The 26,156-nt window shown below is 33.9% G+C and overlaps 3 protein-coding genes across 6 annotated transcripts; 2 read left to right on the top strand and 1 right to left on the bottom strand.

Annotated features, from left to right (window-relative positions):
- Nucleotides 1–1,114: 1,114 nt before the first annotated feature.
- On the top strand, nucleotides 1,115–5,931 carry LOC107819650 (exocyst complex component EXO84A). Of its 2 annotated transcripts, XM_016645778.2 has the most exons (7): nucleotides 1,115–1,418; nucleotides 1,767–1,864; nucleotides 1,957–3,004; nucleotides 3,368–3,796; nucleotides 3,966–4,139; nucleotides 5,005–5,141; nucleotides 5,446–5,931. In XM_016645778.2, the coding sequence occupies exons 1-7, from the start codon at nucleotides 1,248–1,250 to the stop codon at nucleotides 5,738–5,740; spliced, it is 2,352 nt and encodes a 783-aa protein (XP_016501264.1). In that variant the 5' UTR covers nucleotides 1,115–1,247; the 3' UTR covers nucleotides 5,741–5,931. The 2 variants fall into 2 exon arrangements, with proteins under 2 accessions (XP_016501264.1, XP_016501265.1); XM_016645779.2 differs by lacking the exon at nucleotides 5,446–5,931 and having other exon boundaries at nucleotides 4,917–5,111.
- Nucleotides 5,932–7,206: 1,275 nt separating this feature from the next.
- On the top strand, nucleotides 7,207–12,709 carry LOC107819652 (BRCA1-associated RING domain protein 1-like). 3 transcript variants are annotated; one of them, XM_016645784.2, is made up of 9 exons: nucleotides 7,207–7,577; nucleotides 8,056–8,390; nucleotides 8,623–8,723; nucleotides 9,245–9,431; nucleotides 9,531–9,649; nucleotides 10,565–10,655; nucleotides 11,346–11,511; nucleotides 11,850–11,968; nucleotides 12,131–12,709. In XM_016645784.2, exons 2-9 carry the CDS (start codon nucleotides 8,118–8,120, stop codon nucleotides 12,473–12,475), a joined length of 1,401 nt encoding a protein of 466 aa, XP_016501270.1. In that variant the 5' UTR covers nucleotides 7,207–7,577; nucleotides 8,056–8,117; the 3' UTR covers nucleotides 12,476–12,709. The 3 variants fall into 3 exon arrangements, with proteins under 3 accessions (XP_016501270.1, XP_016501269.1, XP_016501268.1); XM_016645783.2 differs by having other exon boundaries at nucleotides 7,208–7,463; XM_016645782.2 differs by having other exon boundaries at nucleotides 7,208–7,468.
- Nucleotides 12,710–12,834: 125 nt separating this feature from the next.
- LOC107819651 (protein NRT1/ PTR FAMILY 5.2-like) lies at nucleotides 12,835–16,777 on the bottom strand. The gene is made up of 4 exons (XM_016645780.2): nucleotides 16,594–16,777; nucleotides 15,048–15,265; nucleotides 14,135–14,709; nucleotides 12,835–13,705 (listed from the first exon to the last, which is right to left on the bottom strand). The coding sequence occupies exons 1-4, from the start codon at nucleotides 16,721–16,723 to the stop codon at nucleotides 12,835–12,837; spliced, it is 1,794 nt and encodes a 597-aa protein (XP_016501266.1). The 5' UTR covers nucleotides 16,724–16,777.
- Nucleotides 16,778–26,156: the final 9,379 nt, after the last annotated feature.

Here is a 26,156-nt window from a genome sequence, read left to right as displayed (position 1 = left end):
GCTCCCTTAAGATTTTCACTGTTTCCACAATGTGTTCGTCTTCACATCATCGGAAGTTGCCTCTCGAACGTGCTGTGGATACTGTGTTCCATGGACTAGCGTGGCTACGCCCTCCTCGTTGCGGGTATCGCTGATCGAATCTTCGTGTTGAGGCTGATTTTCTTAGGCCTTTATGTTGTGCATGTTGTTGACACCGTTATCTGCCATTTTTTATGATTTTTTTGCTAAGAGACAAATAATTTAAACATGTTAGTAATAAATGCAAGGATCAACCCAATTACGCAACTGTCTAGGTCCCACGGTGGGCACCAAACTATTTACCCGTAAAACGGTACAATTAAATTTATATGTGATTTATAGACAAGCAAATCAATTTGATCCCAAAATGTTAAATAAATTAAATAAAAATGTAAGACTTAGCGTTGAAATCGAGATAAGATAGCAGATAGCTTGGTTCTGGGAGCAGAGCTTCCGAAGGCAGCAGTAATACCAATGAACAAGAATTAAAGTATTATTGAGCTTAGAATACTGTGTAGCATAAGTTTGTCAGAAAATTTCTGTCCTTACAATGGTTGTTGAAACACCTATTTATAGTGGCACCTAGGGAACAAGGTCCTACGATCAAGTCCCTCTTAAATGACAATTATAAGAGCCATTGAAGAATGTGTAACGACATGCTATGAATGCCATATTCTCTATAACGGACTATGTATTTAATACTGCAGAATATTTATCATTGAATACTATCGGGTGACATACATTCATTTGTCTTCACGAGCAACATTCTCTTCAGGGGTTTCCCGATGCCAACCGAGACTACTGCCTCTGGTCTTGACATGCACTTGTCTCGCTTTTTATCGGTATTTGGTTTCACGTGTCGCTCTATTATACGAGCATTTAATATGAACCAGATGCAATGAATATATATGGTTTATAGATTCTTTTGCACTAATAATTTGAGCCAAAGAGGGGGGGGGGGGGGGTTAATTATGAATTTGGACCCTTGATTTCGAATTCAATCATGTGTTTAAAAAGAGAAACAATATAACAGACATTCCTTTGTCCCGCCAACTAGTCTCTCGTCTGTCTTCATTCGGCAGTTTCTAACGTCAAAATCAAAGTTCGCCCATTTACAATGGCCGAAACACAACAAATTACAAGCATGTTTTTTACTCAACACCTCAAACAATATTCCCTTTTACAATTCTCGGCCTCCATCATCCTTGTAATTGACACCAACAATCCACATGGACACGGTTACTGCTTCTTCAACATCAAGAAGGTTTCGGTTCAGGGATCACAGTCAAGATATCCTCGCCGATCAAGATTATTCAACCGATGCTCATTCCAGCGCTGACTCTTCGTCTGTTTCCAGCGAATTTGATGCTGATCCTGAGCTCCAGTCCATGACTGCTAAGGTCTAGATTTCCTTAAGCTGTTGATATGCTTATTTACTCGGGAAATAGTGTAGAGGATATTTATCCTATTAGTATAATTTTACATATCGTAGCAGACTAGCAAGTTACTTCTCTTATTTTTCAGTTTAATCGTTCAGCTTATTATGGACTGTGTAGAAATTATTTTAGTGTCAATACATCGAAGTTAAATTCATTTGCTTAAGGATTTAAGATATTTACATATGTAATACATTATTTACTTAGTCATCTTTAACACAACCATCTTATGGAAATATACAATCTTCCTTTTTTACCCTCCAATTATGTGTGTTGCTGACAAATTCTGTCTAATGATGTTTGATTTTGCAGGGCATTACTCATCTTTGTTCAGAACTCCTTGAGTTGAAAAAAGAGTCTGAGGAAGATTTTCAGAAAATTGTCTTTACCAATTATTCAGCATTTATAGGGTTAGTTAATAGCTATATAAACCGATGTGAAAAGTTGTTTTTAATGAATTTCAGTGACTTCTTCTGCTAGCTGACAGTGTCTTTCTTAGCAGGATATTTGAAGGGACTAAAAATCTAGAGAGTGACCTATTGCAACTGAAGTACCAGGTTTCAAAGCAGAAAAGGCTCATAAAAGACCTTGCAAATGGCGATTTTCTAAAGTTTCTTGCAGACGAGACGATAGAATCAAAGCTTGAAGAAAGGTTACCAGATTACATATCATTGTCCAGCATTATTGCTGCTCACACCAAAGAGGTCTCTGAAATCTTGGATGATTTTCTTTCAGAACAGCGATTGGACGAAGCTATTTCTTTCTTGGAGAAGGAAGCTAAGTTCTTCAAAGATATCAAGTTGGCAGAGACTTCATCAGATGAAGTGATGGGTTATAACTCTACGATATCAGAGAAGAGGTCTATGATTGCAGATCAGTTGACGCTGGTTGCACAAAATCCTCGAGTTTCTGCACCTGAACTGCAGAAAACATTAGTTGGGCTTTGCAGAATTGGTGATAATAATCTTGCAACTCAATTATTGCTTAAATATTATCATTCGCGTATTGCATCTAGCACACATGATTTGTTTTTTTCAAAGGCATATCCACATGGACTATATCTTCGAGATGTCTCCAAGTTTTTGTTTTCCATGATGTCCCAAGCAGCTAAGAGTTTCACTCTCTTGCATGGCGAGAATTCTCCTCACAAGTCAGAATTACATCGGTGGGTGATGGAACAAACTGTGACTTTTGCTGTCTATTTCAATAATTATGTCGAATCCATGGTAGAGCCAAGTAGTGGCCTATCGACAGCAGTGGAAGCTGTGCAATCCACAATGTCTTATTGCTCTTTGTTAGAGGCACAGGGAATTGAATTACGATCATTTTTGATAGAGCATATCCGTCCCAGTATACAAAAAGTTTTTCAGATCCATATAGAACACTTTAAGAAAGTGATTGGTATCATTACCTCATCTGATACTTGGGTACTTGGAAGATATCTAGTATCAGGAATTCTATCGCCTGATAGTTATTCCGCTAACAGTGGCCAGCTATCGGAGTATTGCCTGCTTGCAAACAGTGGTCGGAAGTTCATAACACTAAGTCAGGTTTTTCCTATTTCTACCTATGATGCATATATTAGCATATAAGGTATTGGAATAGTTCAAAGTGACTTGAGAAAGATCTAGGGTGCTAGCAGTATAAAAATCTGGTTAATACTTGCCTATATTGCTCCTCTACGTTAATCATTTTTAAGACTAAACTGAAGCCATATCTATTGCTACAACTCATTTTACTTGTTTGCACTACTAGATTGCGTCCCGTCATCACTTGCTTGAGAGGAAAACAGATTTAATTGTTTATCTTAGAGTTGCCTGATTATAAGTTTATTTCCTACTCAAACTGCAGACAGTTTTTAAGTAATTAAGATGTAAAGCAAGAAGCTTATGGCCCTTTGACATATTTTGTAGGCTATACTTGAAGAAGTTTCTCCTCTAATCGAAATGCATATTGAAGGCTCACTTCTGAGAGGGCTTTTGGATCTTTTCACAGTGTACACTGCTATTCTCGAAAGTGCACTGATGAATACGACAGAAACTGAGGAAGTTGATTCAAAAATCAATATTGCAGAGTCAGTGGAACAACAAATTTCCCTTATTGCTAACTTATCAGTAATAGCACAAATATTCTCCAGCATGATTAGGAAGGCTTTCAATGACACCTACCACTTGCAGTTTGAGATTGATGATTATGAGCTCTTCATTCATCGAAACTGTGATCGACTAAGATCTCAATTCTGCAAGCAATTAATTCTTAAATCCTTGCCACTTGAAAGTGATTATAGATGTAATCCTTCTCCAGCATGTTGCACTGATATAGAGCCCTCTTCTTCTTACCAGGTATGCCATTTAGAACAGAAGTATTAACACAGTTATGATAGATGTCTTATTTAAATCTTTTCACTCACAGGAAGGTGGAGCCGCTTGTTGGATAATATAATGATAAAAGAATATTATTTGTCCACTTTTATGGATTAAAACTTCTTTGTTTGGGACATCAAACTACCAGGAACTGTATTTCGCGTTAAGGAAACTCAAAGAGCATGCCGAGGACACTGTTATCAAAATGAATTGGTTAAAGGGTCTATTCGGTGAGCTGATGGAGATGATTTTGGATAAAGAAGATATTTCGAATATCACTGAAGAGAATTTGCCAAACGAAAGGTTTCGCAAGTTTATACAGGTATATGCATTTTCTTTCTCTAGACTAGATTAAGCTTTGATTCCACAACCCTTGCCCTGGCTTTTCTAATTCACAATTGTGGCAGTCAGCCTACAACCAAGAAAAATTTCAGGTGAATAAGTTCCAATTTAGATATAAAATTGACGTTGTACCGATAAAATAATTGTAAATAAGAAAACAAATATAGACGGAATAGGTGAATGTTGGAAATATTGGAGTGAAATCACGGAAAATTCTCTAATTGCTTGAGGCGTGTCATGGATGACACTGTCCTTGATATTTCACCCGATTTAGGTATATCCTAGAATTCAACAAGCTCTTCTAGTATAAAACTAGGAGCAGAAACTAACAAAGATTTATTCTTGGTAGAAAATTCAGCAGAAGGAAGGAGAGTATTTCTGTAACTTGGTTTCAGAAAAAATGAGAAAGAATGTATATATATATATATATATATATATATATATATATATATATATATATACATATATATATATATACATATATATATATATATACATACATATATATAGGTGAATAGAATCAAGAAGTTATAATGGGTGAGTACTGGTGCAACGGTTACAAATATGGAATAATGACCCATTATTGTGTGAAATAATAAAGATAATAAATGTCCAATAAAATGAATCTAGACACTTTCAGAAAATATGAATCTTGACACTTCCTTTTGAGATATCATATTCAGTGTTTTTCTAATAGTGAATGCAGTGGCCCTATTCTGTTGAAAATAAGAGAATAATTTAGTTTCTGTTTGTGTAGGGATCATCTGATAGATGGATTTATCTGCTTTCGTGCTTCGCCTTCTTTCACAGTTTTTGAGTGAATACTCATTTTGTATCTTAAACAGCTTAGTCTTGACATCCACTTTCTCCTTGAAATTGCTAAATGGGGAGGATACTTGTCTGATACTGTCATGAATGCCTATTCGGATTATGAATCTTGTACAAAATCTGCATTCCTCTCTGCTGGGATGGATCCTGAAAGGTAACTTTTCTTTCATGATGGCGATCAAAAATATCTCATCTCCTATGGACGGAATATGTTGTTGAGTTAATTAGCTTCTAGACACAGGCAACGCACAAATTTTTTCACACGAACATGTCAATTAAAAGACGAGAGTACAAGTGAACTGTCCATAATAAGTGAAATTAGTAGCATGGAAAAAAAAGAGAGGCATTAGCCTGGTGTAATAGGTTAAATTTACACTAATTAGTGTAAACAAGCAGAAAAGGATAGACTTCCTTCCAAAATATTCAGTTTTCCAGCATATTGTCTTGTTATTTTGCAGGCGCATGAGCTATACTGGATGGGCAACAAGGACTGCTACTGAAACACTACAGAAGCTGCATGAACTTGATAAAAGGGAAATTCTTAGCAATGAGATTATTGATGCTACTGAAGAAGAAACAAATGAATCTAATTCACACAACTCTACTGAATCATTTGGGAGCGATGATGCTACTAACTCGGTAGAGGTATTAAGACGCCTGGATGCACCAGAGGTTACATCTTGTACCAGAGGTTCATTAACTGATATGGAAAAGGTTCCATGTCATGCACAAGAAGAGCAACCTACAGTATAATCTGGTGATAGTGGTCCATTTGCAAAGAGATTTATAGATACACTCGCATACGGAAAAGGTTCCATAGCTCCGCGCACAAGAGAATCAAAGTACATTATCTCCCGTAGGTGTATTTGTTGTTATTTTCTTTTAATTATGGACGTATATGATGTAAACAAATTGATTCTACTTAAAATTACATTGAATAGTTATACTGCGTGACATTTGCTATAATGCTATGGTCGTACTTAGCGGTGGCAAAATGGATAAAAGAAAACAGTTATCCACCCATATTGTCCATTAAAAAATGAGTTAGATAATGAACTTTTAAAAAACGGGTTGAATATGGATAAGAACCATATTATCCATTTAGAAAATAGATAATCAATGGATAACTAACGTGTTTAACTTTTACATTTGTAAAACGTCAAATTGGGGGTTCCTCAAGTTTGGGATACTATGAATTCTCCCAAAAATGATCATATGTAATAAGTCATGGATAATGTGGATATTCATATTATCCGTCGGTTAATCTATTTTTATTCGTATTAAATATGAGTGGGGTCGGATAATTTATCTATTTTTGCATTACCCATTTTGACCCGTCCCATATTCGGCCCGACATGTCTTTTTGCCACCCCTAGTCGTACTTGACAACCAAAGATAAAACAACACATGCAAGATTTGTTGGTTCGGAAAGACTTGTGTATTTAACAAGACATGTAGAATGAAGATAGTGCCAATTATGTCCGTTTGGCAAAACTTGCCAATACTACGCATTCGACAAGACTTATGAACAATTTAACAAGGTAGAATGAAAATAGTACCAATTGTGCCTGTCTGGCAAAACTTGCGAATAATTATACAACACCTGTAAGATTTGCTCATCAGATGACTTGTGAATAATTTGACAAGATAGGTAGAATGTAGATAATATCAAGTTATGTCCGGCCAACAAATTTTTTGAACAACTAAATAACACAGGTTTGCCCCTCCGGCAATACTTCTGAATAATTTAACAAGATATATTGAATGAAGATAATACCAAAGCTATGTCTCGCCTGACATAATTTGTGAACGAAGCAAGATTCTCATATCCATCAAAATATGAGAACAATTTTACAATAAGTGTGGAATGACGATAGTACCAAACCTACGTCCCCGTCGGACATAATTTTGAACAATTGAACAACCATAATTATTCCATGGCGTGTAGCATAAAGGCTATTTTTGCAAATCTTTGTTAAAGGGGATAAAATATAAATAGTGACCTCAAGTGGTAAAAATGACACCAAATAGCCGCTTCGAGTACCCCTATTTTAAACCTGTCCAATTTTTAAAAACTATTTAAAGTTTAGCCTGTTTGGGAAATTTCAAGCACACTTATTTCAAATTTGGATCACTGTGTCCGAAGCTATGCTTTGACGGAACCTTGGTCTTATTGAACCTTGGGTCAACTCAGACTTTAGACCCACAATTTTAACTTCAGAGTGGACATTTTGGAGTTGATTTTGAAATGGCTAAATTTTAAACAATTTTATAAATATCAGCTAAATAGGGGTCTTCGATAGTGGAAGTGCAAAGAAGCGGGAGACAATTCCTGGAAAACAATCAAGCGCCAACTTCCAACGCTGTACCTCTCAAAGAATCTGCAAGTAAAGCGATATTCACCGTTAAATAATCAGCTACCACAAGAAATCATCAGATCCTGACCGTCCAACAACATTGACCCTAACGAGTATATGTAAAGTTTGTACACTGCAAAATTCCCCTTTTGATTTCTCGTTTGTCCTTTCAACTGACAATTTGCTTCTGTTCTGTAATTACGTTATATTATGGCAATTAACATCTGCTCAAGGTTGTAATATCGTGGGGGCATTTGTAACTTAATTTCTTTTATTTTCTTGATTTTTGCTTAGAAAATTTCTAGTGTCTATTGCAGACTAACAGTAGATGCTTGCTAACTAATGGTTTGTGATAATTTTTAGTACTTCTGTCCCATTTTATGTGGTGTAGCTTGACTTGACACGTAGTTTAACAAAGAAAGACTTCTAAAACTTGTGTTCTAAAATAAGCCATAGACATTTGTACCACTATACAACATCTCATTAAAGGTAAAACCGTAAGTTTTAAGTTAAACTAAACTAGATATAATAACTTGTTACTCGTTTTGGAACGAACTAAAAAGGAAAGCGTGCATGTAAAATGGACAGAGGGCGTAAATGATTTGTTAGATTAAACGAAGGATGGAACAAAGTGTTAGTGTTAAACTGTTCTCTCCTATATGTTTTCTTCTTTTTGATTATTTTAAACACATGCGATCCTTTCACTTTCAGATTATAGAGAACATTACAGCAAAGAGGTCAGTAGAGGATGATTCAAATGTGGTGGACGTCGAATGCGCTGCATAGTTGGGCATGAAGATATATTTCATGAAAGGGATGTGAAGAGGCAAAAGAAACTAAGTTCTGGTTCGTCCCAAATGAGCTTAGGAAGTCATGGTCATATTCAACTAAGATGTCCTAGTTCTGAAATTGTTGCTAACTCCAACTGCAATATGGAGTATAAAAATAGTGAGTCTCCTTCTGTTGGTGAGCCAAAATCAATTTCAGATCAACATCCTCTGAAAGGAAGTGTTTGTGGTTTCTGTCATTCGCCTAAGACCACAAAGGTGAGTTTATCTGTGCTGTATATGATAGGAGAAACTTCAAACTATCAGCTGCTATTATTTTGTTGTTTTTAGAAATTTTTAATACCCTCTTCCACTGCTATCATTTGGAAAATATCCACTTATTTTGTGTTCCACATCCTTTGCTCATGTACACACATGTTTATCTGGACATATTCTGCTACATTTAACTAATTCTTATTATTAATCTGTCAAGTCTGTTAAATATTTGCAGGGAACTGGACAGTTCTTGTACTATGCTAATGGAAAGGAAGTGGTGGAAAATGTCACTTCTCCGTCCAAAGTCATATGTGTGCACAGTAAATGCATTGAATGGTATGTGGATTTAATCAATTAGCTGTATATTCCAATATAATATTGTTTTATGATTGTGCAACTGATAAGGGAAAGCTTTAGGCATGTAGTTAAGTGGCAGCTCTAGACTGTGCTTCATCTTTATGCTTGAGTTGTTTAGCTGTAGTAGATGGTTATGAACAATTGGAGCTGAAGAAAAAAGGGAACTTTTGGAATTTTAGCAACCTTTGATTTTAGCAATTGAATATTATAATCTGCTTTGCTTATGAAAGGTTTGTTTTTAGTGACTGTAGTCAAATTGAAATAATCCAGATAGGGCTTGAAAATGAAGGGGGCCAACCAGGCAATGTCTGTAGGCTGTTTCCACTACAATACTTGTACATCCACTACTAAAGCATAATCTCGATTCTTATATTACATCATATTCTTGTTGACCCTTTAGCATTCTGCAGTACTTCGTAAAACTGCACAATTGTTTAATAGTCGATACCACTTAGGTTTTGATTGGGTACCTTTTCGGTACTTAATTTCATTGGTTACAGGACACCTCGAGTATTTTATGATGGAGATACTATAAAGAATTTGAAAATTGAACTGGCAAGAGCTGCAAAACTCAGATGTAGTAGTTGTGGCATGAAAGGTGCAGCACTTGGCTGCTACGTAAAATCTTGCCGGAGGAGTTATCACGTTCCCTGTGCATTTGAAATCCAGGATTGTCGATGGGATATGGTAAGTAAATACAGCTAGTTAATAAATTGATCAGATTGAGCACTATAAAGTTTTTGTCTTCATGTTTTCCATAAAAGTTCACATCTATTTTAATTACAGGACAACTATCTCATGTTGTGCCCAATTCATAAATCTACTAAATTTCCAACTGAGAAGTCAAATTCCAGGAAGCACGTTAGGAGGGAAGTGCATCAAGCGACTTCAGATATTCCTCCTCTGTAAGAAGAGTGTATATAGTGGCACTTCTGTGCTGTTTCTTTACCTCTTAAATTATAGGCGGTTGATGAGAATGAGAAAAACATCATTATAGGAACCTAAATATCTGCGTGTTATCAATTGAATCCAGTCACTCCTCTCAAGCTCCTTGGTTTAAGGCTGATAAGTTAGAAATTGGTGATACCTTCCTAATACCGTCAATATTTTATGCTGATTCTCTAGATATGTGTCATGTAGACTACTATTTTTCCTACATAAATGGTTGTCTTGATATAGAGAAGTGGATGATGATTGAATGACAAAAGTGTTGGTGTCACTTGTCATAAACATGTTGTGGATCTACCTTTGTTGATAGTTGGAAAGTTGGCGCGGTAAAGAACTGCTTGAATTGCTGGTATAATTAGGTTTCAGAATGCTTTTGCTAAGCAAGTGTATCTCATTTGATTGTCATGTAAGCTGAGGCCTGTTAGCATTATTATATCTAATAGGAGTATCTTTACATACAGATGTACATAGAAGCTTTGCTTATTATTTTAAGTTATTGGTCCAGTTATATTAGTCATTGGAATTTACTTGGTAGTCTAATAGGGTTGATCCATTAATGTAAAATGGGGATACTTCTAGTGAAGTTATATCCTTGTCAAGAAGTTGGCTAGATTATCTGTTGGAATTAATTGGATCGGGATGCTCTGTTACAGGAAGGTAGCCACATTTCTTAATTGAAAAACGCCATATTGATTCATGAAATACATAACAAACATGCTGTTTATATTGTCTTACATTTTGATTTTAATTCTTTTAAATAAATCAAAGAGCAATTTAGATATGTATATTCATTAGAATGTGCTGGATAGTAGTCCTCATCTGTAAGCAATTCCATAACTATTTTTTTTCCCTTTTGACCATTGTGAATGTAGAACCGCTGAGCAATTGAGTTTTTGGGCAAGATCATCAGGTGGACCCAAAGAATGGGTTCTTTGTGGGTCTGCTCTATCCTCGGAAGAGAAGGTTGGTTTATCCTTTCTGCATTGACAATATGCTTTGCTAGTTCTTTAATATGTCCCATGTATCTGTTTTAAGACTGTTTGATCAGTCTCACAACAATGAATGTTGTGACGAGTGAGATGGTCCTTTTTATGGGCAAGCTTTGCCTCTGGCATATTTCGAGGCAGAAGCTGTTTGTTTATTTCAGCTCTCTCCGGTACACTAGAGGAGTCAACTTATTATGGTTATGCATAGACGGTTTAGCTTGGTGTCTGTCAACATTAAGTTAAATTGTCTCAGTCCTGGTTGATGCATGTCCTGGAAAAAGCAGTGTATGAAAGATCCGCTAATTTTGGTGTCTTTCCTTTTATTTATTTAATTGTACAGTATTTGTACTTTGACCCACGTCTGAGGCCAACCATTAGGTCCAACTGCAGCCTTCGAAACTTGGGATAATGGCCCTTCTCCACTTAAATACGAGGCTTAGTTCGCACAACGCAGGGCACGACTATGACTTAAGTCACAAGTCCCTCAACCTTTGCCACTTGAACTGAGCCCTGGAGGCATTTGCACATTGTCCCACTTAAATGTCCTTTTATTTTGAGAGAAACCTTTGAAGTAGAAAAAATGGTAGCTTCTTTCTATTTGAGATTTGTTATTTGAAATATTCTAACATTATTAATTCATCTTAGTGTATTTTTGATATTTTTGCAGTATGTGTTGGTGACATTTGCTAATATGTGTGGTGCGACTGTGTGCAAGTTTTGGAAACCAAATGTCACACATGTTGTTGCAGCAACAGATGAAAAGGGTGCATGCACTAGAACATTTAAAGTTCTCATGGCAATTTTGAGTGGAAAATGGATCCTAACGATGGACTGTAAGCGCTTTTCCTTTTATCTAAAAGTACTTTGAAATAGAACGTTCATTTAGTTCTCCATGTAATGAGGGGCATGTTGAATTGCCATAGAAGCAAGAAATGCAATAAGTAGAATGCGTGGTGACATAAGAATAAAGTTTCTTTGGTGTTGAGCGGAGTGAAATATGAGAGAAACACCTGGGTACATGTGCAACTTCTCCAAAGCCACTTGAGGGCATGGGCTTCTTCTGGAAATAGTTTGCTTGGCCTTGGTCAATAGTTATCTAGTTGCCTTATGGAAAAGTATGATTATTTTATTTAAATTCCATTCTCCTATCAATGAACTTGTTTGTTTGCAGGGGTAAAAGCTTGTATTGCAGCAAATGGTCCAATAAAGGAGGAACTTTATGAAATAAGTTTAGACAATCACGGCTGTTCTGGGGGCCCCAAAGCTGGAAGGCTCAGGGTCTCAACTAATGTAAGTGTCCGGTAATTGCAAGATATTGAGAAGCTAGTTTATTATATTCCTTGTGAATACGATTCAAGGCTAAAGATCTTTTCTTTTTCTGGTTCCAAACTGATGTAGCTCATGTTAAAAGCTTTTATGTATACAGTAAACCTTTCTTCCTTTATACTGCAGGCTCCAAAGCTTTTTGATGGTTTCAAGTTTTATTTGAGTGGGGATTTTGTGCCAACTTACAAAGTTGACCTGTTAAATCTAGTTGAGAAGGCTGGAGGCGCTAGCATTCAGAGCAAGGAACAGTTGGTGGAACAGACTCATGCTGCACAGGAAACTCACCCACCTTATCTAGTTGTATACAACTGTGATCCCCCACAGGGTTGCATGTTTGAAGAAGAAAGCGTTATTTTGAAGCAAAGATTAGCTGAAGCTGAGGATCTCGCCAAGCAAATTGGTTGTCAGGTCATTCAGCATACTTGGATTCTGGAGTGTGTTGCTGCATGTAAACTGGTACCTTTTTGCTGATGAGGGATTGTCGCGAGTAAAAAGGGTCCTGCTAGATGACTGTATATCTGTGATAGATAGGGGCAAAGCATCTCTGATGTTTGTATGACGTTATACATATTTCGTACCAGGGCAACCTAGTTGAATCTTAATGCCAGATGTCCTTCCAATATTTTGTGTATAGTATGCGAAAACAAAAATAAACTTTGATCTTATATACTGAACATACTGAAAAGAAATCCATTATGAAATAGAGTTATAACAGGCTTGGCTCTACCTATAGTTTTGGAAATGTGTAAGTTACACAAGTTTGTATTACACATTTCTGTAAAGTATTTAGCTGAAGGAGGTTTGCAAACTGGCTATTTAACCGGTGCCTTCTATTCTCCAATTATGGGCTTGCTAAGTGAGGGTTGCATGGCCTCCTGCAACTCTTTGTTGGTTTTGTTGGTCTCGGTGTTATAAACGAAGAATTTTGCTACAACCAGGAAGAAAAGAAGGTTGAGAAAGCTCAAGACAGCATAAAATGCATAATAATAGTCCAAATGAGAGATATTGAGGTTGTCCAAAATCCACCCATGGTGTCCATTTTTCTTGGTAACATCTGCCACAGTTGACAGCAGAAAGCTGCTGAGGAAGTAGCCAACACCCAAGCTTGTTGTAGCATATGCAGTCCCAAGGCTTTTCATGCTCTCTGGTGCTTGGTCATAGAAAAACTCAAGTTTTGCAACTTCCACAAAGTTATCAGCAACTCCCATTAAGGCAAACTGGGGAAGCAGAAAGAAAATAGACAGAGGAACAATCTGTTTTTGCCCAGTAATTCCATGTTCTCTAGCTACACTGAGCCTCTTCCTTTCAACGAACGAGGCAATGAGCATGACTATGATATGCAAGACAAGGCCAATCCCGAGTCTCTGCAACAATGTGATCCCCCTCGGGTTCTTTGTGTATTTTCGAAGAATAGGTACCATGACGCGGTCATACACGACAAGGGTGATCAACATGGAGATTGTTATGAAGGCAGTAAGAGATGCTGGAGGAATTTCAAAATTCGGACCGATTCCTCTCTTCAAGGTTGTCCCTTGCTTAATGAAGAGGGTATGTGTCTGTGCTAGCATTGTGCTTGGTATGAACATTGCTATAAGTATTGGAAGCATTTTTATCATTTGCTTAGCTTCTTCAACTTGGGTTACTGGACAAAGTTTCCAGGGTGAACTAGGCCCTGTTTTCACTGCTGCCTTGTCAAGATGTCTGCATTCAACATGATCTCAATCACATATAATCCAAGTAAAGAAATTAAAAACCAGCATTAATATGGTCCTAATAATATGGTTAAATCAACTAATCTAAAGTGTAGCTTCTGTACGCCTACATTATAAAAGAATTTTTATACTATCCGGTCACCCTAAACGTAACTTTCCGTGACCTCAAAAATAAAGCACGTTATATGCTACAACAAGTTAAAGTACACTAAAGTGCAGCCGGTACATTAAGCTCCCGCTATGCGCGGGGTCCAAGGAACGACCGGACAACATTACGTCTATTGTACGCAACCTTATCTTGCGTTTCTCCAAGAGGTTGTTTTCGTGGCTTGAACCCTTGACCTCCTGGCCACAAGCGGAAACTTTGACCAAATGTAAATTGTCTGTGTAAATGAATTAAATATCACAAGATTTTCACCTTAAAGAAATGGTGTGATCAATTCTGAAGAGGCCTGCAGAGGTAGCATACTCTTCCAAGCTCAGCTCATGAAGCTCCTTTGGGTCATTAGGGACAACAACCTTCCACTTCCTAGCTGCAGCAACAACAACTTGAGCAATCCTAGTGAATGGACTTCCTGTAGGTTTTTTATGCCTATAGTAACGAGTCCCTAACAAGAAAACCATTACTGAAACAGCAAGTCCAGCAGTTGGAAGGCCATAACCAACACCCCATCCCACATTATCTTGCAAGTAAACAAGGAAACTGTTGGAGAAGAGAGTTCCAAGAAAGATGCTAAACATCCACCAGTTGAAAAAGGAGAGCTTTTGAAATCTCTCTTTAGGCTCAAAATCATCAAACTGGTCTGCACCCATTGTTGAGATATTAGGCTTTGTTCCACCAGTTCCAATAGCAACTATGTATAAAGCACAATAGAAGATGCCAATTTGGAAAGCAGAAGCCCTTTTAGTACAGTCTATATCTTTGATTCCTTTGCCACAACTTGGAGGTCTCAAGGCTTTCAATGAAACAGCCATTGTCAATAAGCACATTCCCTATTTTTATGTGTGCCAAAGAACAATACACAAGGTTAATTAAGCAGGCAAAAGAGTGTATAATGTGAATGAAAAACTAGTAAATGTAATTGAATTTGTCAATTATGTCAAAAAAATAAAAGTATTTCTTGTCCTATTAAGTAACTGAACTTTACCCACTGTAATAGTAAAGTCACTAAACTTTACTTGCTTTAATATATAGTATAATCACAAGATTGTCGCAAGTTTAGTTACTTAGTGTGATATAAAGTAATTTTGTAACTTTATTGTTACAGTTAGTAAAACTTACTAGAGGATTTAGCTTATATATATATATATAAAGAGGAATAAAAAATTACCAGAATGTAAATGGCAGAAGAGATGAGAAAAGTGGAGAAACGACCAAGATGAGCATCAGCAATGTAAGCACCAAGAATGGGAGTCAACCAAACAGTACCAACCCAATTGGTCACATTGTTTGAGGATTTCACTGTGCCTTCATGCAGCTCATCTGTTAGATATATCACTAGATTTGTTGCTATCCCATAAAATGCCATCCTCTCAAATACTTCATATCCTGTACGTACGTGCATAAATATATATTTTAAGCATTTAATTTCATCAACATTTTTCACTTAGTATCATACAATATACATATGGGGCACCTCATAATATATCCTAGTATACTACGTTACACACGTGCATGACATGCAACAATATAAGTTGTTCTATATTGGTCGAGTACACGAATTGTCGTATCTCGATCATATTTTTTTGACAATTCTTACTTCATAAGTTAGTTTTTACGATTGAATTATACCTATAATCCGTTTTTTTAATTGATTTAATCTAGAACCGATGTTGCTTGATCGATCATATATTAATTATTACACTAATTTTAAGAATTACGAGTTTTCTAATAATTCTGACAGATATTTACAATTTTAAGGAGATAGAAAGTGGGGAAAGACACGAATTATTTTGATTGTTGAGACTTTGAGATTATTTCATTTGAGGCTGTTAATCAAGAGATGTTCAGTACCCCACTTAGCTTGTGTTGAAATTAGTGCATAAGAACCATAATGTCTTAGAAATCAAAAACAAAAATCATAACCATGCATAAAGTAGCAAGTGGATAGATAAATTTCTAAGTATTTAACTCTCCCTATATATATACAATTCATCAAAGAATAGTAGATACTAGCACGGAAAATGTACCTAGAAGAAGGGTATATAGACTAGGCCAAGAAATAGAAACATAAAATGTAAAACCATCAGAAAAAAAGATGCCTATAGAGGAACCTATAAGACTACGAGAAGGAGGAAGTAAAGGTAAAATACTAAATATAGCAGCCCATGATCCACAAATGTGGAACTCGGTAATAGAACTCTGGAAAGAAATAGTAGTGACAGACTATATAAAAACCTATCATGAAACAAACGCAGAAACAATGTATAAATATAGGGAGACTTTCTTAGGAGAATCAACAAAAGGATTATTAGTTTTATGTTTATTATTCCTCAATTATTAGTTTGTAAATAACTAGACATCACTCTTAGTATATGGTTATCTTTCCAATTTTTTAACAATTTTGATGGATTAACCTATAAATTCCTAGGAGAAACCGGTTAAGTCAAACCCAAAATTAACCAAGAATGAGTATATATGTTTAACTGTGGCCAGAGTAAGATTAAAGAAAAAAAATTTAAGAATAGATTTATTTCTTTAAAAAGGTTGGGAAGAAGAGATGAACAGAGTGAAGAATTAATTGTAATTCAACATATTATTTAGAAATTTAATAGTAAGGTCTGCCAAAAGCAAGCACGTTTTTGTTTTATTTCTTCATTTCTCTTTAAACTTAAATTATAACTTCTACTCTATATATATATATATATATAACATACCAACAATGAAATAACAAGCTCTCCATCTGCCAGTTTTGGATCTGAGAACAGGCTTCCCTTTGAGGTCCACAGTCCCATCTTGTGTATAATCCTCACAATTAGTAGCTCCTTTCTCTAATTCTTCACTCATTTTGATACACAAATTAACAAGATATCAGATTTTAGTTTGTGCTACATATATATATTTCCAAGTCTACGATATATATATAATTTGTGCCAGCTTTTATATATATATATATATATTGAAGGTTTCTATGCGTATCCTCATAATTCCAAATGTTGCTTTCACTTTGCATCTAAAATATACTAATAGCCTATAACTAAAGCAAAACAGTTTTATATTCCAAGTAATGCTAATTTTGCTTTAATTTGAAAATGATATCGGGTTGCACGCCGCAACAATATATATATATATATATATATATATATATATATATATATATATATATATATTGTTGCTATTGTTGGAAGGTGCAGCATCAATGTTATCGACCAATATGTAATATTCTGAAGAGGAGACAAGTTAATGTTATACTCCCTTTTTTCTTTTTTCCTTTTTCTTTTTCATATTATCTATTTTTTATTAATATTCTTGCATACCTTAGTAGCTTTTGTTCGTTTGAGTATTTGTTTAAACTATATATATCCTTCTATCTCTTCTTTAAACGGCCCAAATAGGCGAAATGACTTCCTGGCCACTTAAACTTGTCGGGTTTTTTAAAGCCGATACACAAACTTTGGGTTTTCCCATTTGAACACTCGAACTCGTTTTAGCCGTAACTAATAAACACATTTGACCATTGACCATGCCTATGTGGCGTTAGTCGGTCCTAATCAGTAGCCCGCGTGAGGAACACGACGCACTGGAGCGTGAAAACCCCCTTCCCAACGCCCAACAGTACAAAATGGGTTATGTTTAATTGTGTTCTTATTCATTCCTTCTAAAATACCCCCTTCCTCCATTTTTAGAATTAAGAGACAAAACTTCAGCTTCTTTCTCCCTGATATTATCCTCTTTTGCCTGATAATCCTCTAACTTAAGCTTCATCTCATTGCAAAGATCATTTGACGCTTCTAGATCAGTCTCCAGTTGGGAGATCCTCTCTTGGTGAATCTCATTTTTTTCCAGGACTTTCACACAAGTATTATTGCTTTCTTCCAATTTAACCTGCAAACCTTTAATTGTACCAACCATCGCATCCACCACAGTTTGAACTGTTCCGTAAGATGTCGACTGTGTCTAGCCGCCAATAGCAATTTCTCAACGGTCTTTGCGGGCTCACTGCTAACTCAAAATAATCATTTCGCCTTGTTTTTTCGTGAGTTGTTGCTAATTAAGCACCAGTAACTCAAAATAATCATTTCGCCTTGTTCAATTCTGGGTCGGAGATGGCATTCGCCTTGTTCATTTTGCTGCAACTCTCCGGCGGCTCCAGTTGGTCGGAGATGGCATTCCAGTGGTCCAAATCGCCCAAGAGCAATGCCAATCGATTCTTGCTGCTGAGGAGGTCACGCCAATTGGCCATTACAACAAATTAATAGTCACAACTTTAAAGAAAACAAATTCTGCGACAGTGCTGATCGGAAAATTTCTCCAGCATTCTACCTAGCTAGAAAAAAATAGAGAGGAGAAGACGAAGAAGAACCTTGGAAGGGAGTGCTGATATGGAAGTAGAAGAAAGAGTTGCAGGTGTGGGGGAGGGGGGGGAGGGGGCGAGATGGGAAAGAACGGGGAAGGGGAAGAGGAAGCTGGAAGGGTTTAAGTGTTTTCTTTTTTATTGTATATATTTTTATTTTTAAAATATAAATATAGGTGACAATTTTTATTTAAAAATTACACATGTCATTAGTTGGGTGGGGTCTTAGTTTCGGATTGGTCAATTGTTGACTGGATGGACACGTCTGTGCATGTGTAATACACACGCATAGGCTCAAGGGTCAGATGTGTTTATTAGTTAAGGGAATCATGAGTTCGAGTGTTCAAATGGGAAAACTCAAAGTTTGTGTATCGGCTTTAAAAAACCCGACAAGTTTAAGTGGCCAGAAAGCCATTTCGCCTAATTATTACTCCGCCAATTGTAACAGAAAGTGTGTTAATTAGGAAAACAATAATCAATATATATGTAACGCCTTCTTGTTTGTCTAAAACATCAAATATTTTAAAACCAATTCAATTGATAATTTTTCGGACCAAATATAGTGTAAAATATCATTATTTAGTTGATTAATATGTTTTTTAATATTATGTAATATAATGAGTCTTGTCATGTATGTCAGCCTCGTCGTCTTTACGTATGATATGATCATGTTGCATGGAAGATTTCGAAAGCTACAAAATGCATACGATATAAGTAAGACAAAGTTAAAATTTGTCAGGAAACAACACCCATTAATTTTATAAATATATTGGTTTTAAAGTATATTACTATAAACGTTGATATCAATGAAACAAAATGATTCGAAAATCTTACTTAAAATAGAGTGCTAGTGACATATTTAGGAATTAGTCACACAACCCAATAACCTTGGAATTAGGACCATTTCCTTAAACAATAAAAAACTGATGTCACTGTGAAGCACAGGGCTTTGCCGGCTCGGAGATGTGTTATATATATATATATATATATTCAAACGAAAATCTCTCTCATATAACCATGCAAGTTACTCATCTTTATCTAAATTATGTTTTTGCTAGATATTATCTTCATTTATTTAAAGTTTTATGTTATTCTGTATAGTTTTATGTTCATATGATAACCACCAGATATCACTCTTAGTATATGGTTAGCTTCCCAATTCCTTAACAATTATAATGGATTAACCTGTAAATTCCTAGGAAAAATCGGTTAAGTAAAACCCGAAAATAATTAAGAAGGGTATAAATATTTAACAATGGCCGGGGTGAGGTTAAAGAAATAAGAGTTAAGAAAAGAGTTAAAATCTTTAAAAAATAGGGAAGAAGAGATGAACAGAATGAATTGAAAAAAAAAAATAGTAAAGGGGTAATCTTAGTTCATAATTTGAATAATATTGTAACTATACAAGTCTATAGAATAAGAAAGAGAGTACCGAGTAGGATTTTCACAACATAAGAGTTTAATCGCAAAAAATAATTTTATTGTTAATGTCCTGGCGTCGCCTGAGAGATACCGGATACAAATACCTTTATATAATATTAGTAGAAAAAATAATACGTAATAATTATACCCATCCAGAAAGCTTTGCTAGGAGCCTTACCCAAAGTTTAGAAGAATTTATATTAGACATAAAAACCAGATTTTATTAATATATACAGATATTATGTAGATACATCACAGATCAGCTTCATAAATACATGTTTAGATTTCTATAAACCTAGCTACAAGGTAGACAAAATCTGGGTAAGAGACTTAAACATAAATGTAGACTTCGTATTAGGATTAAATTTTATATTACATAATAATGGTAGCTGCCTACTCAGTAGAGATGGAGTAATATTCTTTAAAAATATTACACAAACGCCCGTACAAACAATAGAAACTGCAACCAGGATAAGGACACGACTGAACACAAGCCAGAAAAACCTGCAAGAAAATCAAGAAGAATGTTGTAAAGAGTGTAAAGATAAAAATACATGCTGTAAGATTAAAGAAGAACATGAACCTAAAACTTTAATACTAGAAGAAAATGAAGATAGAGATATATTAGAAAAAGACTATACTTTAATAGATATCGAAACAGAATTATACAATTTTAAAGCAGGATTACAAAAAATAGGAATAATAAAGAACGAAAAGGATCTAGATAATATAATAAAAATATCAGATGAAATAAAAATAATAGGAGAAAATCCTTTAAAACATTAGGAAAACAATAAAGTTATGTATAAACTAGATATAATTAATCCAGAATATATAATTAAAACAGCCTCAATAGAAGCTACAAATCAAGATCTAGAAGACTTCAAAATTCAAATTAAAGAACTTATGAATTTAGGAGTAATAAGAAGATCCACTTCTAAACACATGTCAGCAGCCTTTATGGTTAGCAACAACTTTATTTCCTATGACTGATAATTGCTCTTCTCTATAATGTCTATATAATTGAGAGTTATTTGAAAAATATCCTGTATTATATAATATTCTCGGGTTGAGTAACCTTAGTTGATTTTGTTGAAAAATTTATATATCTTTGTCTATATCTATTATTTCGTCTAATTTTTGATTTTTTTCTTATCTTTTTCTAGTTAAAATTCTAGCTAACATATTATTACCTATTCTATTATCTGAAAAACTTATTCGTGATCTTTCTTCGTTTGTTGTTCTTGACCCACCTGAAAAAAGGTCCATTTTTGTGGTTTTCTTATTTTAATTTTATCTTTTTGCGGTGTTATTTCAACTCTTTTTAATTGTTCTATTAAATCGTCTAATATATATCTGAACAGATACTACTATTGTGTTGTAGGTATATAAAATGTACGACCAAATCTACTATCGAATAAAATCCGGTTTCTATGTCTAATATAAATTCTTCTAAACTTTGGGTAAGACTCCTAGCAAAGCTTTCTGGATGAGTATAATTATTACGATTATTGGACATTAACAATAAAATTATTTTTTGCGATTAAACTCTTATGTTGTGAAAATCCTACTCGGTACGCCATGGTTAAGTGTTTAACCATGACCGGGGTGAGGTTAAAGAAATAAGAGTTAAGAAAAGAGTTAAAATCTTTAAAAGATTGGGAAGAAGATTTGGTAAGTGTTCTACACTACCACAATTAAAACATTCTAGTTTATTTTTATAGTTTCTATCTACTCTATACTTTCTAACATGTCTATCCCTTTCCAGGTATGGTTTTCTAGATGATGATTTTCTAAGATAATAATTTTTTCTGTTGTATCCCTTGTTGTATTGAGGATTTTTCTATATTTCTTCTTTTTATATTCATTTTTGTCATAACTTTGTATTGTATACACAGTTGATCTACAGAAACTCATATTGTTCTGTTTTAGTTGTTTTTGTATCTGTATATGGGTACATTTTTCTTGTAGTATTTCCATTATATGTTGTACTTTGTGCCCTATAGACCATTTTGCATGTGGATTTTGTATTACACCTTCTCTTTTATACCATCGTTCTTCTATTTCTCTTCCTAAGACTCCTGGTAGTTTATTGAATTACTTTTTACCTAGATATTGATCAAAAGCGTTTCCACTAATGTACAATAATAAAAATAATTATTTAAAAACTTTTTTATATGAAACCAACTGCTTATACTTAATTGTTCTAATTTTATTAAAACATTCTTTTGTAATACTACTAATCCACTATTTGGATCTTCGCCTGTGATCAAGCTATGTATTTTATTTGTAAAATTATAAGGATTTGGTCCCATTGCTATTAATATTTGAAAATCTTGTGGAAATTCTAACATATAGGCTTCCCATAAGCCCTTTGTTGATTCTCCTAAGAAGGTCTCCATATATTTATACATTGTTTCTGCGTCTGTGTCATTATAAGTTTTTATAAAGTCTGCTACTACTATTCATTTCCATAGGTCTATTACCGAGTTCCATATTTGTGGATCATGAGCTGCTATATTTAGTATTTTACCCTTACTTCCTCCTTCCTGTAATCTTATAGGTTCTTCTATAGGCATTCTTTTTCCTCATGGTTTTACATTTTCTATTTCTGTTTCTTGATCTATTTTATATACTCTTTTTCTAGGTACATTTCCTGTGCTAGTATCTATTGTACTTTGATGAGTTGTTCTCTGAATGAGCTTGGGCTAGAACTAGTTGATTCCATTAATTCTTTTAAACTTATTAGAGATTCTGTTTCTGTTTCTTCATAACTATCTTGTATTTCTTCAAAAATTTGATCGAATTTATCTGATTTTTTCTATATCCCCAATTATCTATTCTTAATTCACATTTCTTAAAATGCTCTTCTACTTTGCTTAAAGTTAACCCTCCAAGTTTACACCCTTTACATTGAAAAGTCTTATTTCTATTTTCTTTAACTAGCCTCTTTGCTTTTTCTAATGCTATGTCTACTTCGAATTCGTCTTGTATTATTTTAATATTCATAAATTCGGTATCATTATCTTCTACCGTACTTTCAGTTCCATCATCTATTTTTTTTTGGGTAGAATAGTTATAATTAGTAAACCTAATTGATGTTTCTCCTTTAGAGTTTGTATACATCAAATGAGATTCTGGTTTGAATATTTTTGGCTTTGTGAAATCTTCTAGATTCCATTCTAATCCAGCATATTCTTCTGGATTTATCTTAATAGGTTTTATTAATTTTATCCCTTTATTTCCCATTACTTCGACTACATCGTCTACCTTAATTTTAAATTTTGTATTACTATTTGTTGCCATTTTCCCTATGAAACCTACACATATCAGTAAATTATTTTCATTATTCATTTCTTCATATCCTTTAGTCTGTATTCCTATTTTGATATTTTTTCCAAATTCTGCTAGATTTATCATGAAATCTGAGCTAATGTAAAACATTCCTCCATTATTTGTCATGTCTACTTCTGTTAAACCTATTATAGATTTCTTTTGATCTGACCATCTGTCATCATATACTACTACTAGTACTTTAGTTCATAAATTCTTTCGAGTTAGTCCTTTTAATCCGATTACTATTAATCCCATATGCATTAAATTCTTTTTATAATATTTTATTTGTCGTACTGATTCTGGGTTAATTAAATTTAATGTTGCAACTTTATTTCCTATGGCTGATAATTGCTCTTCTCTATAATGTCTATATAATTGAGAGTTATTTGAAAAATATCCTGTATTATATAATATTCTCGGGTTGAGTAACCTTAGTTGATTTTGTTGAAAAATTTGTATATCTTTGTCTATATCTATTATTTCGTCTAATTTCCGATTTTTTTCTTGTCTTTTTCTAGTTAAAATTCTAGCTAACATATTATTACCTATTCTATTATCTGAAAAATTTATTCGTGATCTTTCTTCGTTTGTTGTTCTTGACCCACCTGGAAAAAGGTCCATTTTTGTGGTTTTTCTTATTTTAATTTTATCTTTTTGCGGTGTTATTTCAACTCTTTTTAATTGTTCTATTAAATCGTCTACTTTTGGGATTTCAGTCTTTATCTCCTTTTCTTTAATAATTTTATCTAGCTTTCTATTAATTTCTAAAAGTAATACTATTAAAGTATTATTCTGTTTTATTATTGTTTGATCCGCTTTCCCTTGAGGAGTATAACTAGTCAGTCCCTCTGGATTGGATTGAATTCTTTCTGTGAATTTTAATGCTTCCTCATATACTGGATCTAGTTCTAGTTGTAAATCACTCATGAAAGAGCGATTTCTTTTATTGTGTCTATATTTTCTTTTAAGGTACTTATTTCAATTTTTAATACTTCTACTTGATGTGTTATTTTTTCTACTAATCTAGTTGTTTGTATTTCTAATTCTTTAGGTTTTTCTGTAATAATTTTAATTAATTTTTCTATTTCGTTTTTCGTAGGTATTTTTACTAGATTAAACTTATTGTTCAGAAATTATATTTTTCTTTATATTTCTAGTTCTTGTGATTTTAAGAAATCCAAATTTTGTTCTAATTTTTGTAGAGTCTTTCTTTGTTTAGTTTTTAATGTTTCCTCTAGTTCTAGTGTTCTTATTATGTTTTTATTATGTTCTTGGGTTTTTTCTCCAAAGTTGATTATTAAATCTACTAAAGTATTGCATTGTTTATCTTCGGTATGTAATATATGCTCTCCACTACTAAAATTGCACTTTATTATCGTATTATCTTTTAATATTCTATACTTCTTTTCTGGGTATATTTTTAAATCTAAATATTCTAGGTTCTTTAATTTATCTATTTTGTTCAACCTAATGGTATCCAAATTTTTCGTTTCTTAAAGAATTTTATTCTTTGATTTTCTAAATATATTTCTCCTTCTATATATTGTATTTTCCACTCTAAAACTGATATGGTTTCTGAACTAATACTACATTTTACTATATAACTCGGTTCTCTATTTATTTTTAGATCTGATTCTTCTATTTGTTTAGCTAATTATAAAGTTGATATTAATAGAGTCTTTGTCTTTCGTAGTATTTTCTTTAATTCTTCTTTTTTCAGTATATTTCTACTTAAAATCCAATAGTTACAAGCTATTTCTTTAGCTAAAGGATGTTGTCTTAACATATATGTTAGCCTAATGGGATATGTTTTATCTTATTTCTGATGGTTCGGATATAATCCTTTTCTTGTTGTATTTCAATATTAGTTCTTTCTATTTCAAGAAGAATGAATTTTTGAAAATCTTCAGTATTTAAAATATCTAGTTCTGATTTTTCAAAGAAACTCTTTTGTGATTCTAATGTTTCTCTATATTCTATGTTATTTCTAATACTCTCAAGACTAATATATATTAGGTGGTGATGGTAACTTATGTATTTAGCAAAAATAAGTTGTTTCATAAACTTTTTGGTCCGAAAATCTTCTTGCTCTGATACCAATATAAGAGCGGGTTTGATAAAAATTAAAGTCTTAGAGTATAAAATGGTAGAGTCTAATAATATAGGAGGGTTTGATAAAAATTAAAGTCTGGTAGTGTCTGTGTCTTTAGTAGGGTTGGTAATCTTCATTTTAAGCCACACCCTTTTGCAGAACAGACTAATATGGAGACGATTTGTTCTCGAAATATGTTGTTTTCTTCCTTAGTTTGAGTGATGACTTTTCAATTTTTTAATTAAAGCTCTAATTGTGAAAAAAGAAGAATACATTTGTTTTCTGTTACATACAAGAATTATTATACCCATTTCTCATGAGACACATCACTTATACATACCAAGTATTTTATCTTGGTTCCTTATTTTTTTTAGATACCAAGAATTATCATTTCCATTTCTTCATATGGTTCTGGATTTTCAAGAAACGTCTTTGCTTTCTTAATGTAAAGAATTTAAGTTACTCATAATGAAAAAAATATTTAAACTATTTGTATGATTTAATAGGTTATAGCAAATTATTACTCTATTTTTCAGATTATCATATCAGGCTTGCTATGGAGAGTTACATGTTATTGTAGGATAACTTAACATGATACTATCGAAAACTTATGGACTGTTATTGCGCACAACTTAAACTCAAGTAAAAGGAGAGTATCTTTGGAAGTTTTGTTCTACAATAATTGTCTATGATAACAGCAGGAATAGCTAGTAAACAAGGACAAGAGAACAAAAACTCTCAAGGGTATATGCCTCTTGATCAAAGGGTAATAACACTGATATTTGTTACTATTTATTTGTAGAACTGACCACTATGTTGCCAAATCATGCACCATAATATGAAGAAATCTTCACTACATGTCAAGTCTCTATAGCTTAATCCCCACACAACCCAAACAACAGAAGTCTCAGAACTATTTGCTATCAACTGAATTCTATCTTATTGTCATAAAAGCAAATTTTATATTTTCAAGTAGTCAACTGTAGGAATAGGTTTCACACAAATTGCCACTCTATGTATGAGAACAAAGAAAGAAGAAACATAACCATTTAAGTAAGAGAAAACCTTCAACGGTA

The sequence above is a fragment of the Nicotiana tabacum genome, chromosome 22, assembly GCF_000715075.1.
Source record: "Nicotiana tabacum cultivar K326 chromosome 22, ASM71507v2, whole genome shotgun sequence".
Classification (NCBI taxonomy): domain Eukaryota; kingdom Viridiplantae; phylum Streptophyta; class Magnoliopsida; order Solanales; family Solanaceae; genus Nicotiana; species Nicotiana tabacum.
Note: the sequence above shows the minus strand (reverse complement) of the source record. Positions and strands in the feature narration are given on the sequence as shown.

What these genes read in the sequence shown, in the direction of transcription:
- LOC107819652 (XM_016645784.2), top strand. Translation starts at nt 8,118, where the DNA reads ATGCGCTGCATAGTTGGGCATGAAGATATATTTCATGAAAGGGATGTG. An exon ending in ACTTCAGATATTCCTCCTCT is followed by an intron (nt 9,650 to 10,564) that starts GTAAGAAGAGTG and finishes TTGTGAATGTAG; the next exon opens with AACCGCTGAGCAATTGAGTT. An exon ending in ATGGATCCTAACGATGGACT is followed by an intron (nt 11,512 to 11,849) that starts GTAAGCGCTTTT and finishes GTTTGTTTGCAG; the next exon opens with GGGTAAAAGCTTGTATTGCA.
- LOC107819651 (XM_016645780.2), bottom strand. Translation starts at nt 16,723, where the DNA reads ATGAGTGAAGAATTAGAGAAAGGAGCTACTAATTGTGAGGATTATACA. An exon ending in AGCTTGTTATTTCATTGTTG is followed by an intron (nt 15,266 to 16,593) that starts GTATGTTATATA and finishes ACGTACGTACAG; the next exon opens with GATATGAAGTATTTGAGAGG. An exon ending in GATCACACCATTTCTTTAAG is followed by an intron (nt 13,706 to 14,134) that starts GTGAAAATCTTG and finishes TGTTGAATGCAG; the next exon opens with ACATCTTGACAAGGCAGCAG.
- LOC107819650 (XM_016645778.2), top strand. Translation starts at nt 1,248, where the DNA reads ATGGACACGGTTACTGCTTCTTCAACATCAAGAAGGTTTCGGTTCAGG. An exon ending in AGTTCATAACACTAAGTCAG is followed by an intron (nt 3,005 to 3,367) that starts GTTTTTCCTATT and finishes CATATTTTGTAG; the next exon opens with GCTATACTTGAAGAAGTTTC. An exon ending in GCTGGGATGGATCCTGAAAG is followed by an intron (nt 5,142 to 5,445) that starts GTAACTTTTCTT and finishes GTTATTTTGCAG; the next exon opens with GCGCATGAGCTATACTGGAT.